The 20932-nt window shown below is 39.0% G+C and overlaps 4 protein-coding genes and 1 long non-coding RNA gene across 6 annotated transcripts in view; 4 read left to right on the top strand and 1 right to left on the bottom strand.

Moving 5' to 3' along the window:
• Window positions 1–20932, top strand: part of LOC117623925 (putative receptor-like protein kinase At4g00960) — a 54085-nt gene that overhangs the window by 21690 nt on the left and 11463 nt on the right. The window lies entirely within an intron of this gene.
• LOC117623929 (cysteine-rich repeat secretory protein 4-like) lies at window positions 620–19646 on the top strand. Of its 2 annotated transcripts, XM_034354979.1 has the most exons (3): window positions 620–1149; window positions 18642–18985; window positions 19095–19646. In XM_034354979.1, exons 1-3 carry the CDS (start codon window positions 719–721, stop codon window positions 19181–19183), a joined length of 864 nt encoding a protein of 287 aa, XP_034210870.1. In that variant the 5' UTR covers window positions 620–718; the 3' UTR covers window positions 19184–19646. The 2 variants fall into 2 exon arrangements, with proteins under 2 accessions (XP_034210870.1, XP_034210869.1); XM_034354978.1 differs by lacking the exons at window positions 18642–18985; window positions 19095–19646 and adding an exon at window positions 1620–1787 and having other exon boundaries at window positions 681–1496.
• Window positions 1772–6359, bottom strand: LOC117623936. Its single transcript, XR_004585257.1, has 2 exons — window positions 6154–6359; window positions 1772–1966 (listed from the first exon to the last, which is right to left on the bottom strand). It is a non-coding gene; the product is annotated as an uncharacterized LOC117623936 (long non-coding RNA).
• Window positions 4288–5475, top strand: LOC117623931 (cysteine-rich repeat secretory protein 38-like). Its single transcript, XM_034354981.1, has 2 exons — window positions 4288–5142; window positions 5241–5475. Exon 1 carries the CDS (start codon window positions 4321–4323, stop codon window positions 5107–5109), a length of 789 nt encoding a protein of 262 aa, XP_034210872.1. The 5' UTR covers window positions 4288–4320; the 3' UTR covers window positions 5110–5142; window positions 5241–5475.
• LOC117623923 (putative receptor-like protein kinase At4g00960) lies at window positions 8756–11364 on the top strand. The gene is made up of 7 exons (XM_034354970.1): window positions 8756–9606; window positions 9714–9842; window positions 9918–10045; window positions 10135–10345; window positions 10456–10693; window positions 10785–10935; window positions 11045–11364. The coding sequence occupies exons 1-7, from the start codon at window positions 8778–8780 to the stop codon at window positions 11360–11362; spliced, it is 2004 nt and encodes a 667-aa protein (XP_034210861.1). The 5' UTR covers window positions 8756–8777; the 3' UTR covers window positions 11363–11364.

Raw genomic sequence — 20932 nt, forward strand, 5'->3', positions numbered from 1 at the left:
AAGTTAAGCGAGTTGGGGCTAGAACAATCTCAGGAAGGGTGACCCACTGGAAAGTTGCTCGTGAGTTCCCAGAAACAAAACCGAGAGGGCAGAGAGGGGAGCCCAAGGTGGACAATATCATGCTACGGCGGAGCCGATTCCGGGACGTGACAATTTGGTATCAGAGCTACTCTGCCATATGGTGCGAGTGTGCCGACGAGGACGTCAGGCCCCTAAAGGGGGTGGATTGTAACATCCCACATCAACCAACGGTTCACATTCTAGTTATAGTTTTTATTAAATTCTATAATTAAGTTGTGAATCACGTCTTAACTTAAGGTTATGTAAATCCATGGTTTGGGGCGTGACACATGACTTTCTGAAAATCCCTTGAAGTTTTTTAAACACCCCCTAATACATAAAAATCATGAGAGGAAAATGTTTTCATCCCTCCCAATAATTAATTACAGCCTAATTATTATGTTTTCTGAATTAGTCATAGAAACCATGTTGAATATGTCAACGCAAATTATTGAGAGCCTTTCAGGGATTGCCTCCCATTATAATTTAACGTCAAACTTGCAAACCTGCATGTCTTTTGCACCACTAATTCAACGACCTTTAACGATCGAGCAAAGAAAGATGTCTCCATCACTCAAAACCAACCTTAATTACTAATTATAATCCTTTTGCACCGCAAGTTTAAGAACTTTTAACGATTGGAATCGAACAAATTAAGATGTCAGTTTTACATGATCACGCCCTAACAATCGTCTTCCTTTCATTTATCGGCCTACTCAAACTGGTTTTTTGTTCCAATTCCATTCACTACATCCACCACTACTGCTCCTTAGAAGTTAACAAAACCCAAAACGCCGCTTTCCAAGACAACGTCGACCGCCTCCTCTCCGACCTCTCCTCCAAATCCTATGGCAACAGATTCTACAACTCCACATCCGGAGACAACGACAAAAAAGTTTACGGCTTATTCCTTTGTCGAGGTGACGTCTCCCCCGGAGTCTGCCGTGACTGCATCGACTCCTCCACCAAAAACCTCAAACAAAACTGCACCCACAACAAAGAGTCAATCGTTTGGTACGAGGAATGCATGCTGAGATATTCAAACCATTCCATCTTCGCCACAGAGGAGGAGATGCCGTGGCGGTATTGGTGCAGCGTGAACAAAGTTTCCAACTCGGACCAGTTTAATCAGAGTTTGTCCACCTTGATGAATGGGCTTGTGGACAAGGCTGCATTTGGCAAAACCACTCCACCATTTTTTGCGACGGGGTACGACAAGAAAGGCGGTGACGGCGGCATTTCGATATATTGTTTGATGCAATGCACGCCGGACATAAATGGGAGTGAGTGTCAAAGGTGTTTGAAGGCGGCTGTCGGCGGTTATCAGGAGATTTGTGAGGGGAGGACATGGTCTATGATATTTTCGCCTAGCTGTCAGGTGAGGTATGGGTCTGATCCATTCTATGGGGAAGGAAAGCCAATCAAAAGTGGCGGTGGTAAGTATTATGAATATGATGATCAAGTTAATGAAGGGATTATAAGTTTTGGCCTAATTAATATTATTGGTGATGACAGAATTAATTAATTAATTAATTAATTTTATGTGTGTGTGTGTGCAGGAAGAGGGAAGAACAATTCATATGTGGCTGTTGCAGCGGTATTGTGCATGGTTCTGTCTGGCTTATTGGTTAATCTACGTGCATGATAGAAATGCTAAAGAAACATCCCCAAGGGGTAAGTCGTAAATTCAATAATTAATGCGAACATGAGAAATGATAATGAGCCATTTTCCTAAAACAACAGAAGATCTCATCATCTGAACATATGAATTAAGAATAGATTGGATTATTATGGGTACCTACAAGACGAAGCATTTAGTTGTAGACCCAGATGTAATGCAACCAAATTGAAATTGTCCTCATGGAGTTGGTGAGTTACTCTCCCTTTTCCCACCCAGTCTCCACACCTGCATCTCCCAACAAAATATATGTGAGTACGTACAAGTTGTGTACGTAACCTTCCAGGCAATAGACAATTGAATCTGAGAATCATGCAAGTGGATTGGACGAATCCACACCATTAAGTCAAATACTTTAGTTTGGTTTTAGTTTAGAAACAGAGCAGCTTTTTGATTTATATTAATATATATATCTCGTAAATTATATAAAACAGATGTGTTGAATTGAATGAACCAGTTATTCTTTCTTCTTCTTTTCTTTTTTTGCCTTAAATTTGTGGCACCAAGTAATTACTGATGTAATTGTTTGATTACTTGATTGGTAAGTATTAGTTATCTCGTTAAAACAAATTAACAGTGGTTCTTGAATCTTGCTCATGTCCGCGTGTTTAAGGGGACAACCCGATAACAGTGAGTGTCCAGACACCACAGGCCTACACAAAGAGAGTCTAAGTCCACAGGTCAGGTCAGGTCTTCTCTTTGAAATATCTAAGGAGAAACAAATAAAAAACCAAAAGCAAACGTACGCAAAACGCACTCTTGTCTTTTAGCACTCCCCTCTTGTCTATTGCCTTTACTTCCCGCTATATCCATCCGCAGTCAAGCAACCCTCTAGCCCGGGGCAACAAGTAGAGTCAAGGTCTTCTCTTAATGTCCTATATATGTCTAATCTGGACAACCCTATTAGACTAAGGAGAAAAATAAGGTAACACTATTATATTGTAAACTATTCGCTATAATAAGAAGGAAGCCAAGTCGGTGAACTTGGACAATGGCGGCAGCCTATACCTATAAATACGTGTTGAGTCCTCTATACAAGAGAACTAAGAGAGAAGAGGCCAATAAGCCAGTAAAAGGAAGGAGGCCAATTTTGTATTAATAATTGGCACAAATCAATGTGCTAATGATCAAATTAAAAATATCCGCAAGTGCACGAATCTATTGGGGTTTAGATTTGTAAGTCAGGGTCGATCCCATAAAGAACTATTGGCTTACTAAAAGTTCTAGTTTGAGTACGTAAAGAACACGTATTTGACACAACACAAAGGTAAGATATAAATTGCAAACTATGAATGAGTAAAGAAAAGTAAAGTAAAAAAAACAAAACAAAACAAGAAACCAAAGATAAACACAATCAGGAATTTCTATAACCCTTTTATCACTTGTTTATCACCAAGTGAACAGTGCGCGACTAGTCACATAAACAGTGACGACCGATCGTTTTGAAGCAGATTATGACCTAAAAAACAAAATGGAAGGTGACTAGTCGCATGAACAGTCAATAGACAATTGAATATGAGAATCGTGCAAGTGGATCGGACGAATCTACACCATTAAGTCAAATACTTTAGTTTGGTTTTAGTTTAGAAATAGAGCTTCTTTCTGATTTATATTAATATATATATATATATATATCGTAAATTATATAAAATGGAAGTGTTGAATTGAATGAACCAGTTATTCTTCCTTCTTCTTTTCTTTTTTTTTTCTTAAATTTGTAGGACCAAGTAATTACTGATGTAATTGTTTGATTACTTGATTGTTAAGTGCTAATTAACTGGTTAATACAAATCAACAGTTGTTCTTGAATCTTGGTCATGTCCGCGTGTTTAAGGGGACAACCCGATAACGGTGAGCGTCCAGACACCACAGGCCTCCACTAAAAAAGAGTCTTAAGTCCACAGGTCTGGTCTTCTCTTTGAAATGTCTAAGGAGAAACAAAGAAAGAAAAAAACCAAAAGCAAACGTACGCAAAACGCACTCTTGTCTTTTGGTACTCCCCTCTTGTCTATTGCCTTTACTTCCCTGCTATATCCATCCACGGACAAGACCAATAACAAAGTTGTCAAGCAACCATCTAGACCGGGGCCACAAGCAGAGTCAAGGTCTTCTCTTAATGTCTAATTTGAGCAGCCCTATTGGACCAAGGAGGAGGAAAATAACACAAAACCGACTTACTTTGTGGTTCTAGACTAGTTGATAACAACCATCATTGATGTAGCAGTGTGAAGTATACCACATAAATGAATTAATAAATAAATACAATTCTCTACTAATTAAGGTACAAAATAATCAGCAAACATGAATTTGGCCAGTTGATCGTTAGTCCTCCCCCCAAGAACACTCTCCCTTTATGAGGAAAAAAAAAATTCTACAAAAGGATCAATAATATTCAAACACAGCTATAAAAGCTGAAGTTATCCTATACGTCTAATTTGGGCAACCCTATTAGTCAAGGTCTTGTAATAACGTAAACTAGTGGCTATGAGAAGAAAGCCAAGTCAGTGAACTTGGACAAAGCAGTCACCAGTTTTTGCTATAAAAGCCCCAAGTTATTTTCATACAGAGGAACAAACAGAGAAATGGGTTCCTCAAGATTGCTAATTTTCTTCGTTCTTCCTATACTCTTGGTCTTGGCCCCTCTTGCTCCTACCATAGTGGGCCACCATACCTCCGGCGCTTGCACGGACAATGCAGACTACTGCTGGAGCTGCGTCGACAATGGCGGCATGCAGCCTACTAACAACGCCTCCAACAATGGCGGCATCTACAGACAAAACCTCAACACCCTCCTCTCCTCTTTAACTTCCGACCCCAAAATCAATCCCAGATTTTACAGTTCTTCTCTGGGACAAGCCCCGGACAAAGTGAACGCAATTGCCGTATGCAGAGGGGACGTTGCACCCGAAGATTGCCGCACCTGTTTCAAGGACTCTGTTCCCATTTTCCTGCAGAAATGTGCTGATCAGAAGAAAGGAATCATATGGGCACAGAGCTGTACGGTTCGATACTCGAACATCTCGATTTTTGGTGTTCTTGAATATGTTCCTCTTAAGAATGTGCCGAGCCCGCATAACGTATCAAACCCTGAACAGTACAAGCAGGCGCGCGACCCCATATTTGAAAATTTAAGTGAGAAAGCTGCAGCAGGGGACTCTGATTTAAAATTTGCAGCAGGGAATGTGTCGGTGCCTGTAACAAATGAAACTATATATGCAACTGTCCAGTGCAGCCCTGATTTGGACAAACAAAACTGCAGCGATTGCCTTAAAGAGTCCATCTCAGAAATTCCAGTGTGTTGTGATCGTGTGGGTGGAGGAAGAGTTCTTAGACCCAGCTGTTATTTGAGGTTTGAGTCCAGTCCTTTCTGAGTCTGGAGCAGATACCCTTATAAACCTTCCAAGGTATAATAATTTATTTTTGTTTGTTGCTTAATTTCTTGTTTGAGCCCCAATTAGTTAACACCACGTTGCTAACAAACAGAGCCTTGTGATTTTTGCAGGAAATAATATGTGTGGAAATAATACGAGTAACATTAATATTATCAGCATTTGCGTTCTTGTGAGAGTCTGGAAGCGAAGAAGGGCAACACAGTTTATTCAATTTTGTTTTATTACAATTTGGAATTTAACAAGGGCCCTCTTCGTTTGTTAGTGCTTCAATTTGTCAAGACCCATGTAATAGGGATTACTCCCTTTTTTCTAATAATAAAAATAAGGATTATTCTATGGTTTTTATTTATTTATTTATTTATTTACAATACGATATTCTAACCATGAGGTGTCTTTGACTGCTTTTGGATGAATGTTTGCTTGAAATTGAAAACCATGTCATTGTCTTAGGCTTGCAAGCAATTACGGACTGAACCAATCAACACCATTCTATATACAATACGCATGGAGATGTCATTGTCTTAATAGATGGAGAAATAAACCCCAAGATTTTAGCACTATAACTAACAATCACATCGTGCAAAGAGATCAGAAGTCATAACCTAAGAAATCTATTGCATATCTCAAACCTGATTAATCTATTGCATATCTCAAACCTAAGAAATGTTTCATGAACCATTAAGAGAGTACACATAGAAGGGAAGATGGCACTTTATCAGTATGGTTGCTGGTTAATCATTCCCAATTTCTATTTTGTCGAAACCTGATTAATCTTCACTTCTTTTTTCCTTGTGTTTTATCATTAATTTTTTTCTTCATATTTAGGATACATCAACCAAAAGCAGATTAAAAAATGAATTTTTATTTTATTTTAAAGCACGCTTGGTCTTTACTTTCCAGTGTTTTATCGGCAACCATAACAGAAATTGGGAATGATTTCCATTTCTAAGATTTCTCCAAGAGAGGAAAGTCATTGAATCGACAATTGATTAAAAAAATTAATAATAAGAACGATGGAAATACCTGAGCTAATCTGATAGAACCCAAGGGAGTCAGAAAATGAGCACCTTGGAAGATCAGAGCAATGAAAACGCAAACTGATGGTCTAAGCAGATGGCTGTGTAAAACAGTCGAAGCCTCCAGATGTAGACATCGAAGAACCAACCCAGCTCTCCCATCTTTACCCCTGTAGCTCTCCAACCAGCCAGTTGAGATCGAACCAGACGCCTCCCAACCCTAAACAGCCGCTAGTTACATCCGAAGGAAAGAGAGGGCAAAATGGGAAAAACACAAAACAATAGCCAAGGGCAAAACCGTGATTTTACTGTGCAAGGGAGAGAAAAAGCTGGCTGAACAGTTAAAAATAAAGGTATTTTCATAAATTCACTGTTCTTAGCTACAGTATTTAGTTGCATTAGGTTTTAGTATATATAGAATATATAATTTTGCGAGGGTTGATGGCTTATGTGACAATTGTATGCGTTAATCTATATCAATAACCCAAGTCATACTACCAACAAAATCGACTTCTATGTTATTGATATACAGTGAATATATGCTTCCGAAGTATGTGATGCATGGACACTTCTCTGTTAAGTCGGATGTCTAGTTTTGGTGTCTTAGTTTTGGAGATAGTAAGCGGAGAAAGAAAGAGTTTTCGTCGCAGAGAGAATGTGGAATATCTTCTGAGCTATGTAAGTAAAAAGGAAAATAACAGAATTTTTTTTTATTTTTAATCTCTGATTATATTTCTACAAATTGACAAATTAATGGTTGCAGGCATGGAAAAGTTGGAGGGAAGGGACAGGTTCAAATCTAATAGATCCCAGAATGGGGACTAATTCAAGAAGTGAAGAAGTTATGAGATGAATCCACTTTGGGTTATTATGTGTGCAGGAAAATATAGCTGATAGGCCAACCGTGGCTTCTATACTTCTGATGATCAATAGCTCCTCTCTCGCTCTTCCAGTGCCCTGAAAACCAGCTTTCTTTTTGCACAGTAGTTGTTAAAGCACCAGAAGATGAGCTTTCACTGATCACCCAAGTATATCCATAACATAGATACATGCATGCATAGAAACTACATTTATGAAATTATATATAATAATGTAATTTAGCATTGATTTTTGACGCAGCACAACATCAATTTTATTCAATTTTCTTCTAAATAATGTTTGTAATTTACCAAGTCTAATATTCAGCTTTACTAATTATCCATGGTCATCCACCAAAAAGTGAAAAGGGCATCGCAAACCAAAGGAGGAAAGACTTGTGAGGGAGTATATAACTTATAAGAAGCGTCAATCAATCTAGACGTGCTGGTAACTAAGAAGCATCAATCAAGCTAGAGTTGTAGAATGAAAGTTATGGTAGACAGAAGTTTGAAGGAGGAAGAAGCGTGGAATAAAGTATCGTGGATGACTTTAATTTACTTTCAGATAATCAAAGTCTCCTCAAAAATCAAACCATCTTAGTTTCAACCGTGTTTGAAACCTCACGCTGGTCAAATTTGAAGAACCAAGTGATAGGGCTTGATCCAAAAATTCACCGTACTTTGAAAAATACTACGAACCCATAAACACATCTACTTTCCTTTAACCACATTCAAATAACCATTTCATCTCTAGAAAAAATGAAACAAAATTGTCTTGTACACTTCTAACAAACCCAAAATAATTCTCCAAAATCTTATAAGTAGTTTTTAAGAATCATAAAATTTCTTGGGTGTCACACGCACACATACTGTAACATATTTAGGTTTTAGATTTTGTTTATTTATTTAGCACCTGGTATCTTCTTGCTTCAAATTCAAATGACTAGCTTCTCGTGGCTTCATTATTATGCATGTTTATCTCCATGCAGTTCTTACACTCAAATGACTCACCTTTTGCACAAAGGAATAATTGGATGAAGGGGAGTGCTAGCAACCTTCTCTCTAACCTTCTCCTTCGGACCTTCTCTCTTCTTCTCATGACAAGTGTCACTTTTCTTATACTTAAAACAATGTCATTAATGCATCACACAAATTAATTTTTGTTTGTCAAGTTTACCCTTATTAAATGTATTAACTTATTTTAATAACAAGCTAATTTTTTTTACAACTTTCTTATCACCTTGTTAAAAAATTAAATAAGAAAATAAAAACTGAAGTGTTTTTTTTAAAAAAAATTTCCAAAGACAACTTGTATTTTGTTAAAAACAAAATAAAGATGATAACAATGTCATGTAACAAATTTTATTTTATTTTTATTCTAAAAAAATGACGTTTTTCTTTTTTTTTCTTATTTAATTTTTAACAATGTGCTAAAGAAGTTGTAACAAATTTTGAATAAATTGAAGGAAATATAAAAGCCAATACATTTTAAAAGGGTAAACTTGGAAAACAAAAACTAAATTGTGTGATGCATTAATGACATTGTTTAAGTGTAAGGAAAATGACACTTGTCATGAGGAGAAGGGAGAAGGTCCAAAAGAGAATGTTAGAGAGAATGTTGCTAGCATTTCTCTTGGTCATAATTGGACCCCAACCGCAAGCTCAAATTAAGGTCAGACCATCTAGACCTAGTATATTTTTAAGTCAAGAAACCATCTTGTCTTTCCTTTTTATAGATAAAGTTGTCTTGTTGTTACTCGTTGTCAGTTGAGCAATGAAAATGGGTTCCTCAAGATCAATGCTTTTCTTCATCACTCTTGCTATTATTATCTTAAACCTTGTTGCTCCCACCATGGCCCAAGATGATGGTACGTGCACACACGAAGGTGAGTACTGCTTGAAATGCTCTGATACTGTCCCCTACACGGCAGGTGACAAGTACCAAGAGAACCTCAACAGCCTCCTCTCTTCCTTCTCCTCCAACACCCAAAACAATTCCGGGTTTTACAGTTCATCCAGGGGACAAGACTCCAACAAGGTCAATGCAATTGCATTATGCAGAGGAGATCTCCCACAGGACTCTTGTCAGGCTTGGCTCAACAGGTCTACTCATATTCTCTTGCAAAATTGTTCAACTCATAAGGAAGCAATCATATGGGCAGAGCGTTGTATGGTGAGATACTCACACGAAGTGATATTTGGTATTGAACAAACGGACCCTTTTAAGCGTTTGCCTAGCCCAAATCCTGCTAAAAATCCTCAACAGTTCGAGGTGGTGCTTACCCCCTTGTTGGATATCTTAAGTGAAAGAGCTGCGGCAGGGGATTCTCTTAAAAAATTTGCAGCAGGGCATGCACCTGTCCCTGGAGGTGAAACAATATACGCACTTGCTCAGTGCACTCCAGACATGGACAAGAAAAACTGCAGCACTTGCCTTAACAAGACCATCTTAGATATTGGCGGTGGAATGAATGGAGGAAGAGTCCTTAAACCCAGCTGTAATTTAAGGTATGAGATTTATAGTTTCTTTGACTCTAGAGCCGGTTCGTTAGTAGATATTCCACCTCCAGTTCCGCCACCGCCAGCGCCAGCACCTGAAGAAGGTATGTATGCTTATTATGGTTACCCTGCAAATCTTCAATTTGATCCATGTCTTACAATTGTGTGGTGTGGTTTTGGTTTTTGATAAGATATCCCATCTGATTTTCAGCAAAAAAGAAGGGTAACACAAAACAAACTGTCATCATCATCATTGTAGTTTTGGTTGTTTTTGTCACTATTTTCAGCAGCATATGCTTTTTCTTCAGAGTAAGGAAACGAAGGGTAAAACTTGAACAAGGTAAGTTCAACTCTGTTTATTTATCTTATCTGAGGTTCTGGAAGTCTGTTTGCTAATTCATTTTCCCCTTTTCAGATGAGAATTCGGAAGACATTAGTCTGGTGGAATCGTTGCAATATGATTTTGAAACTATAAGATCTGCAACAGATGACTTCTCTGATGCAAATAAGCTTGGACAGGGTGGATTTGGAGCCGTTTACAAGGTAACGAAACACTATCACAAGGAAAAAGATTCATCATGAATGAATTGTTTTGCGTAATTAACTTTTCTAATTTTCTTATAAACCTTCAGGGTAAGCTAGCGAATGGAAGATATATAGCTGTGAAAAGGCTCTCTAAGAATTCTGAACAAGGTGATCGTGAATTCAAAACTGAAGTCACGTTAGTTGCTCAACTTCAGCACCGGAACTTAGTGAGGCTGCTAGGTTTTTGCTTGAAAGCAGGGGAAAGAATCCTCATTTATGAATATGTGCCTAACACAAGCCTTAATCACTTCATTTTTGGTATCTTTGCTCTACTTCTTGTCATAATTCATAATCATTTCTGCCTCCATTTATATTATAAAAAAGCATATTAATAAAATCATGTTTCATTTTGATGGAATTGTATTTAGATACAACTGATCACGCACATTTGGATTGGGAAACACGTTACAAAATCATAGGAGGCATTGCTCGAGGGCTTCTTTACCTTCACGAAGATTCCCGACTACGAATTATTCACCGTGATCTTAAACCTAGCAACATTCTGTTGGATGAAGACATGAATCCTAAAATTGCGGATTTCGGCATGGCAAGATTGTTTATGATGGATCAAACTCAAGGAGATACTCAGACAATTGTGGGAACCTAGTAAGTATCTGCAAATTTCAAAGCTAAATTACATTGTTGTGCTTTTTCACACCAGAACTAAAATTTTAATTTGATGAATATAATAATGCAGTGGATATATGGCTCCAGAGTATGCAATTCATGGACGTTTTTCTGTCAAGTCGGACATCTTTAGTTTTGGCGTGCTAGTTCTTGAAATCTTAAGTGGTAAAAGGATTAACAGTTTTCGAAACAGAGAGAATGAGGAGGATCTTTTAAGCTATGTGAGTATGAATATAAGGTTTTACATTACCAAACTCTTTTGCTACCAAAAAAACATAAGAGAAAGCAGCATAATTTCTTCTTTAATTAATGTGTTTATAAACTTGATAGGCCTGGAGGAATTGGAGGGATAATACAGTGGCAAATATCATGGACCCAAAGCTGAGGACAGGTTTAGGAATTGAAATGATGAGATGCATCCACATTGGTTTGCTATGCGTCCAAGAAAATGTGGCAAGCAGACCATCCATGGCTTCAGTTGTCTCTATGCTTAGCAGCCATTCTGTCACACTCTCAGTACCCTCACGACCGGCATATTATTTGCAATATAACAGTGGATCAGACTTAACAGGGTCCGATGAATCCAAAAACTCTATGCATGTGTCAAGAAATAAGAATTCAGATTTTACTGAACCATATGCTCGCTAGGACACCTATAGTGCACCAGGCGCACCCATGCGCCATTTGTCCTTTATGATGCTTTCAGATTTTTTTAAAAATTGGTTATCGGTTATATAAGTTATCAAGTTTCCACTTTTTGAGAATGCAATTGCATAAGGGTGATGCAATTATGCCATTCCTGTTTGGTAATTGGCATATGATTGGACATGTTATTTTTCAATTGTGTTTATTCTTTTTGACTCACGATGACATGCTTATGACTTTCGCAATGGTATTTGTTTGCTTTTATAAATCTAAAGTTACCGTTTTAGACTCTTTTTTTATGAGAACTGTATGACTTTTTTTTTTTTCCTTCTGATTTTGATATGTCACCTCATTGTAGCTTTACTCAAGTTCATTATGAGTTGCTGGTTTTATTTATATGAATTATGATGGCTAGTTGTGGTTTATTTATATTACATTGTTAGGATTAAAATCAAGAAAAACAAGAATAAAAGTAGAAAGTTTACAAGTTTTCTCATAGATTACAAGATTTTCAGTAGTGTTTATAAGGATAATGACATAATTTTACTCGTCCAAAGTCCATTCTTACCTTGGTACTATGTATCATTTTCTTTGTAAATTAAGGTATTACAGTGTTATGATTAGGGTGGACTATAATGTTGTTACAATTATTTCAATTATTTCACAACATTTGCAGATTTTTTCATGATTCATGAGTTAGGGGTTGCTTTATATAACTTGTAACCAAAATCAATAAAACTTGGGTAACTTTATATAAATCCAATTGGCCAAACTGAAATTATTTTTTTTCTTTTGTACTTGTAACCAAATACAATTTTTGAACATCTATACTATTCTTTTTGTTTTGTTATTTCTTAAATGTGAATAAATTACTATAAGGAACTAAAATACGACTACATAGTATAACTCGTTTCCATGTTTAATATCAATCAATGATAAGATATTAAACTCTTTTAAGATCATATCAATAAATATCCACTTATATTATAATAAATATTATATGACATACTCTGAAGCCACATTATAATTACTTCTCAAGATGACATATTATTATATAAAAATATATATGTATTCGTGTTTATTCTAAAAATAACTTTAAATAAATGTCTTATAACAAAAGATGACTCATAGCATCATCCAACAAAAATTTCCCTTATGATCCTTCTTTGTTTTTTGGTTCATATCTTCGTAATATAATTGGTTCATGTTCCGATCAATAAAAAAAATGTTAAATAAGAATATATAATAATATAATAATTAAATAATATATATGTACTTTATAATCAATATATAATATATAAATATGATATTTACATATAATATATGACAGGACCCGATCCTAATTCCACTTTGGAATTCGAACCAAGCCCCGTACGTGTCCGACATCTGGCAACTGTCGGACACAATTGACCATTTTATCCTTCCTGCTATAGTTACTATTAAAATTTTCTTTGGACTCCTGCCGAAAATTCGGCAGAGTCTCCTCTGTAATTTGATCAAATCCAAAGTTTTCCACCTGTTAAACAAACCAATAATTCTTCACCAACTGCCAGAATAGTCAATCAACCAATCACCTGTTCAAGTTTTCTACTAAACTAGATATCAGAGCATATTCTAAAATTTTCAAGGTTTCAAGGGTTTACTACCGAATTCTACCTTACTTAACGGCGCGGAAGCTGTGACTGACCCGGTGGTGGATCCCGTATACTTCTATGGCCTGGGGGCGAAAAACAAGGTTAAAAATGTGAGTAGACAAAAATAATGTTCTTGAAAAACAATTTTATAGACATAATAACCCCCATTTAAAAATAGTTAAATAAAACTAAACACGTACTCTTCATTTAAAGCAAGCTAAACTCAAGGCATCCTATATAAATCATATTCAAGCTAGAAAAGTTTGGTACAAAAGCACTGAAACCAAAGCTTGCATAAAACACAGAAATCAAACTAGTATAAAAGCTCTGTGCTCAAACCTTACATAACTGAACAATATATAAAGGCATCACTGCCTGAAAAATCGGAGAAGCTGATATAAAATAACTGAAAGTCATAATTAAATAAGGTAAAACCAAAATCCTTTGAAAATACCACCTATTTGTACCCCTGTCATAACCGTCAATTCCCTGGCAGGTCTCGGGGGTCACACAGGCTACCCAAGCCGCAAACTGGCGAAATCAGGGGACTATGATCAGCCTGTCCCGCCGGCAGATTCCTCGATGACACCAAGTCGGCTCGAGTCGCTCTGGCAGGATGCAGGGGACCGTAGTCAGCCTGATCCGCAATCCTGGCAGGTCTCGGGGACACAGAGTCAGCCGAGCCGCAATCCTGGCAAGTCTCGGGACACCAAGTCTGCCGAGCCGCAAATCCTGGCACTCACGGTTCGAGCGTCCCCGAAACTCGTGAGGCAAGTTAAGTGCACTGAACTGAAATCGGACTGGATGTCCGTAGACATCGGTCTAACTGTTGGTAATCACCAACAAAGATGGGTACGATGTGGGTTTAAAATAAATTCCATTATAAAAATCCGATTAAAAAGGAAATCTTAAATGGTGCTGCTGTTTCATCTGATTCCAACCATAAACTATGTTTCTATAACTTGTAAATAAGCAGCACGGACTTATAGAACTGTTACAGTACTGATCATGTTCGGAACCGTAGTAAAACTTACTCAAGATCAAATAAAGAAATTTATTCAAATAAACTCATTTCTAAAAATTTATTTATATAAAATCAATATAAACTCATTTATAGAACTTATTTATATAAAATCAACATCAAATCATTCATGAAATCTTGTTTATGAAAGAAAGTCCACTCACAAATGGTCCGAGCTAATTGGACCTCGTAAAGTTCTTTTCGGCGATCCTGTCGGGCTCCTGGTGCCTGATAATCCATAAAGATTAAATCAATAAACTGCTGAATAAAGAGAATTTCAACTAAACACCCTGCCCCCGGCTCCTAGAAATACGTGCATTCAAATTTAAGTTACTCCTGAGCCCACATTAACTTTTTAGACTCTTAGGTCAGTTTTGAAAGACCCGACGCTTACTTAAGCGATAAGCTATTCGACCGGCCGACCCGGGACCCCGCGGGTCCACTGCCTCCGATGGCCAATCTGGGATTCCCTGAGGTTTCTTATAGAGCGGGAACCATGTTTTGCGAATTTGGTTCGAAACGGACGGTCGGATTGGCCAAAATCGCGTTATCGCTTAAAATCCAAACCCTAGCCCCAGGGTTGGTGATTCCGGAGTATCCGGGACTCCGATTCGCAATCCGTCAAATCCTACACGATCCTGACATCATGTAGACCGACATATCTGAAATTCAGCGCGATCCGATTATTTAACGACACTGCACCCATGGATCGCGCGATATGAAAAATCCGTTCGGGGCTCAAACGGACTCCGAATCGAGATCCGCGAAATCTCACACGCTCGTGACGACACGAGGGTCACAAATCTGTACAGAATTACATCAGTACCCTCGCCCACGTGCTCCAGCACGCGCCGGCAGCTTTGGGTGTCCAAAGCGATTTCGGGTGGCCGAAAAATCTCGGAACCAAGACTCCAAACTCCTACCTTAGGTAAAACACCCCATTTGGAGTCACTTTTGTTCTTGGACAACCCCCAAAAAGTGACCAGAAATAGTAGTTTCGAGCGGCCGAAGTTCTGGCCAGATTTCAAGTCGAAAATCGAACCCCTTAGAGCTAAAATCGATCGAAGCCCATATACCCATCAGCTAGAGCACGAAAAATAGCTGAGAAACCATACCTTACTCGATCGATTTGGTGGAGAAACGAAGGAGAATTTCGAGCTGAAAGTTTGGGTAGCTTCGGACGAACCTCCGTCGGAAAACACGATTTTCCAACCAGCTCAGGGCGGCCACGGGGTGGAGGCTGGTCAGGTTGTGACGGTGACACGGAGACGGACCCGTAGATATCCACGGCCGAGATCGGCTCGGCCTGTGGTGGCCGGGCCGCCGCCTGGATGTCGAACGGGCGCAAGGCGCGGGTGCGACGCGAAGGAGAGAGAGGGAAGAGAGAGAAGTGACGGGAGAGAGAGTGGGGTATAAAATCTGACTTTTTGACCAAATTACTATTTTGCCTTTCGCGATTTTTAGACCATATCTTCTTCGTTATGGCTCCGATTCGGGTCTACTCCGTGTCTACGAACTCGTTTCGTCGCGCTCTACGCAATGACGTAAGCGGAATTCCCAAATTCTTTCTCGATTAAAAAGTCAAATTTTCCCCCATTAAAATATGCGAGGGCAAACTTGTCTTTTTGCTAAAAGATATTTTCCTTACTTTTTTAGATATTTTCTTTCTTTTTAGATATTTTGTTTTGGGTTCTTACAATATATACAATATCAACTATAATACTTGAAATTTTATATAAGTATGTAACGTAACAAAATACTAAATGAGGTAATGAAGGAGAAGAAAGTGATTAAGTTACCATCTCATTTGCTTCTCATGTACGAAATTTTAGAGTTCAAGCTAATTCTAAAATAATTTGAGAGAAATGTCTTAAAACTAAAATTATATATTATTTCTTGCATATGACTCATAGCATATTCAAAATATGCTTTTACAAACTTATTTCTATGCCTAAACAAATAATTTAATATATTGTCATCCTCATATTCATGTTCCCACAAAAATTTCTCTATGATCTTCCTCTGATTTTTGGTTCATATCCTTGTTATATAGGTTTTCCCTTTCCCATCCATAAAAAAATTGTTTCATATAAGAATATCCACTCATAAATATAGTATTTACATATAATATGTGTAATTTCAACTAAAATACTAATGTAATTACTGATGTATTTACATAAATATAGTCTTTCTTCTTCTTTTCTTTTTTTGCCTTAAATTTGTGGCACCAAGTAATTACTGATGTAAAAGTTAAAACAAATTAACAGTGGTTCTTGAATCTTGCTCATGTCCGCGTGTTTAAGAGGGACAACCCGATAACAGTGATTGTCCAGACACCACAGGCCTACACAAAGAGAGTCTAAGTCCACAGGTCAGGTCAGGTCTTCTCTTTGAAATGTCTAAGGAGAAACAAATAAAAAACCAAAAGCAAACGTACGCAAAACGCACTCTTGTCTTTTGGTACTCCCCTCTTGTGTATTGCCTTTACTTCCCTGCTATATCCATCCACGGACAAGATCAATAACAAAGTCGTCAAGCAACCATCTAGACCGGGGCCACAAGCAGAGTCAAGGTCTTCTCTTAATGTCCTATCCTATCCTATACGTCTAATTTGAGCAGCCCTATTGGACCAAGGAGGAGGAAAATAACACAAAACCGACTTACTTTGTGGTTCTAGACTAGTTGATAACAACCATCATTGATGTAGCAGTGTGAAGTATACCACATAAATGAATTAATAAATAAATACAATTCTCTACTAATTAAGGTACAAAATAATCAGCAAACATGAATTTGGCCAGTTGATCGTTAGTCCTCCCCCCAAGAACACTCTCCCTTTATGAGGAAAAAAAAAATTCTACAAAAGGATCAATAATATGTTGGCGAGTCCTTATTTCATTAGAATATATTTTGGTTACTTACCAATTATATTTTGTCCTATTGTAATAGAGATTATTTTATTTAGTGTTATGGGGGTTGATGATTTTTTCAACCCTCATGGAGGTAGCACCACAGACTCATTCTCTCATTCTCCACTAACCATCGATGAGTAGAGTGCCCAGATGGCTCCGCTCTTACAGATGTAGATTTCAACCCCGACCCCGACTATGATGACGACGACCCCGACCCTGACTCCGAAGACGACCCCGACCCTGACCCTGACCCTGACTATGACGATCACGACCTCGACCCCGACTCCGAAGACGACCCCGACCCTGAGCCCGACTCCGAAGACAACCCCGACCCCGAATATGACGACGATGACCCCGACCCCGACTCCGAAGATGACCCCAACCCTGACCCCGACTACGAAAACGACCCCGACCCTGACCCCGACTCCGAAGACGACCCCAACCCCGACTATGACGACGACGACCCCGACCCCAACTCCGAAGATGACCCCGACCCTGACCCCGACTCCGAAGACGACCCCGACCCCCACTTCGATGATGACCCCAACCCCGAATTTGTCTCTGATTCAGAACCTGATCCCGATTTCGACTCCGATTCCGGCCTCGACTCAGGCTCAAATTCCGATCTCAATTCCTACTCAACTTGTATCCTATGCATCTTCCGCTGCACAGATTATGACTTCTCGACTAACGACCCCAACACATGGACCAGATTGGGCATTTTGTGAAATTCAAGGATCAATTGGCGTATATTTTGACAAAGGCAATTTCCAGTAAAGCATTCCACAATTCACTAGATCAGTTGGGCATTGGCGACATTTATGCACCAACGTGAGGGGAAGTGTTGGCGTGACTTGTGGATATTGACTTACTTTCCTTACACACCAAGAATTCCTATTATAATTGTAACTGATTTACTTTAATTCCTGATTTCCTACTGCAAATAGATTTAGTAATTCATTATTTACTTGCCCATTCATGTTTCGTTGTATTATAAATATGACCTCCTACAAGGAGAAGAATACAAAGAAAATTCCCACAAACAAATATTCTCTCATAGTTTTCATATGTTAGCATGGTATCAGAGCCAGGTTCGATCTAGGGACCTGTGCTTGTGTTGTGTTCTTCTTGAATTTTAAGTGCTCTTTTCCCCCCTTGAGAGGGGGGAGGGGGAGTGTAAGGATATGTTTATTGACCTATCCCAATTACCTTGACATATTTCCATGACGATATTGCTTATTTCTTGACTCCGACGACCCCTTCTCTTCAAGGGGAGAGGAGGATTGAAGAGAAGTTGTGTCTGAGTGAATTAGCTAAAGTTTATATGGAAGAATTTATTGTTGCCACTGCTGTGCTCATGGGGTTTCGGTGTTGTGCCTTGCCTATTACCGTGCTCACAGGGTTTCTGTGTCCAGACACCACAGGCCTACACAAAGAGAGTCTAAGTCCACAGGCCAGGTCAGGTCTTCTCTTTGAAATGTCTAAGGAGAAACAAATAAAAAACCAAAAGCAAACGTGCAAAAAACGCACTATTGTCTTTTGGCACTCCCCTCGTCTATTGCCTTTACTTCCCTGCTATATCCATCCGCAGTCAAGCAACCCTCTAGACCGGGGCAACAAGTAGAGTCAAGGTCTTCTCTTAATGTCCTATATATGTCTAATATCGGCAACCATTCCATCTTCGCCACAGAGGAGGAGATGCCGTGGCGGTATTGGTGCAGCGTGAACAAAGTTTCCAACTCGGACCAGTTTAATCAGAGTTTGTCCATCTTGATGAATGGGCTTGTGGACAAGGCCGCGTTTGACAAAACCACTCCACCATTTTTTGCGACGGGGGAAGACAAGAAAGGCGGTGGCGGCATTTTGATATATTGTTTGATGCAATGCACGCCGGACATAAATGGGAGTGAGTGTCAAAGGTGTTTGAAGGCGGCTTTCAGCGGTTATCAGGAGACTTGTGAGGGGAGGACATGGTCTATGATATTTTCGCCTACCTGTCAGGTGAGGTATGGGTCTGATTCATTCTATGGGGAAGGAAAGCCAATCAAAAGTGGCGGTGGTAAGTATTATGAATATGATGATCAACTTAATGAAGGGATTATAAGTTTTGGCCTAATTAATATTATTGGTGAGGACAGAATTAATTAATTTTATGTGTGTGTGTGCAGGAAGAGGGAAGAACAATTCATATGTGGCTGTTGCAGCGGTATTGTGCATGGTTCTGTCTGGCTTATTGGCTAATCTACGTGCATGGTAGAAATCCTAAAGAAACATCCCCGAGGGGTAAGTCGTAAATTCAATAATTAATGCGAACATGAGAAATGATAATGAGCCATTTTCCTAAAACAACAGAAGATCTCATCATCTGAACATATGAATTAAGAATAGATTAGATTATTATGGGTACCTACAAGAAGAAGCATTTAGTTATAGATCTAGATGTAATGCAACCAAATTGAAATTGTCCTCACGGAGTTGGTGAGTTACTCTCCCTTTTCCCATCCAGTCTCCACACCTGCATCTCCCAACAAAATATATGTGAGTACGTAGAAGTTGTGTACGTAACCTTCCAGGCAATAGACAATTGAATCTGAGAATCATGCAAGTGGATTGGACGAATTCACACCATTAAGTCAAATACTTTAGTTTGGTTTTAGTTTAGAAACAGAGCAGCTTTCTGATTTATATTAATATATATATCTCGTAAATTATATAAAACAGATGTGTTGAATTGAATGAACCAGTTATTCTTTCTTCTTCTTTTCTTTTCTTGCCTTAAATTTGTGGCACCAAGTAATTACTGATGTAATTGTTTGATTACTTGATTGGTAAGTACTAGTTAACTCGTTAAAACAAATTAACAGTGGTTCTTGAATCTTGCTCATGTCCGCGTGTTTAAGGGGACAACCCGATAACAGTGAGTGTCCAGACACCACAGGCCTACACAAAGAGAGTCTAAGTCCACAGGTCAGGTCAGGTCTTCTCTTTGAAATGTCTAAGGAGAAACAAATAAAAAAACCAAAAGCAAACGTACGCAAAACGCACTCTTGTCTTTTAGCACTCCCCTCGTCTATTGCCTATACTTCCCTGCTATATCCATCCACAGACAAGACCAATAACAAAGTTGTCAAGCAACGATCTAGACCGGGGCCACAAGCAGAGCCAAGGTCTTCTCTTAATGTCCCATCCTATCCTATACGTCTAATTTGAGCAGCCCTATTGGACCAAGGAGGAGGAAAATAACACAAAACCGACTTACTTTGTGGTTCTAGACTAGTTGATAACAACCATCATTGATGTAGCAGTGTGAAGTATACCACATAAATGAATTAATAAATAAATACAATTCTCTACTAATTAAGGTACAAAATAATCAGCAAAAATGAATTTGGCCAGTTGATCGTTAGTCCTCCCCCCAAGAACACTCTCCCTTTATGGGGAAAAAAAAAAAATCTACAAAAGGATCAATAATATGTTGGCGAGTCCTTATTTTATTAGAATTTTGGTTACTTACTAATTATATTTTGTCCTATTGTAATAGAGATTATTTTATTTAGTGTTATGGGGGTTGATGATTTTTTCAACCCTCATGGAGGTAGCACCACAGACTCATTCTCTCATTCTCCACCAACCATCGTTGAGTAGAGTGCCCAGATGGCTCCGCTCTTATATATGCAGACTTCGACCCCGACCCCGACTATGACGACGACGACCCCGACCCCGACCCCGACCTCGACTATGACGACGACGACCTCGACCTCGACTCCGAAGACAACCCCGACCCTGACCCCGACTCCGAACACTACCCCGACCTCGAATATGACGACGACGACCCCGACCCCGACCTCGAATATGACGACGACGACCCCGACCCCGACTCCGAAGATGACCCCAACCCTGACCCCGACTCCGAAGACGACCCCGACCCTGACCCTGACTCCGAAGACGACCACGACCCTGACCCCGACTCCGAAGACGACCCCGACCCTGACCCCGACTCCGAAGA

The sequence above is a fragment of the Prunus dulcis genome, chromosome 4, assembly GCF_902201215.1.
Source record: "Prunus dulcis chromosome 4, ALMONDv2, whole genome shotgun sequence".
Classification (NCBI taxonomy): domain Eukaryota; kingdom Viridiplantae; phylum Streptophyta; class Magnoliopsida; order Rosales; family Rosaceae; genus Prunus; species Prunus dulcis.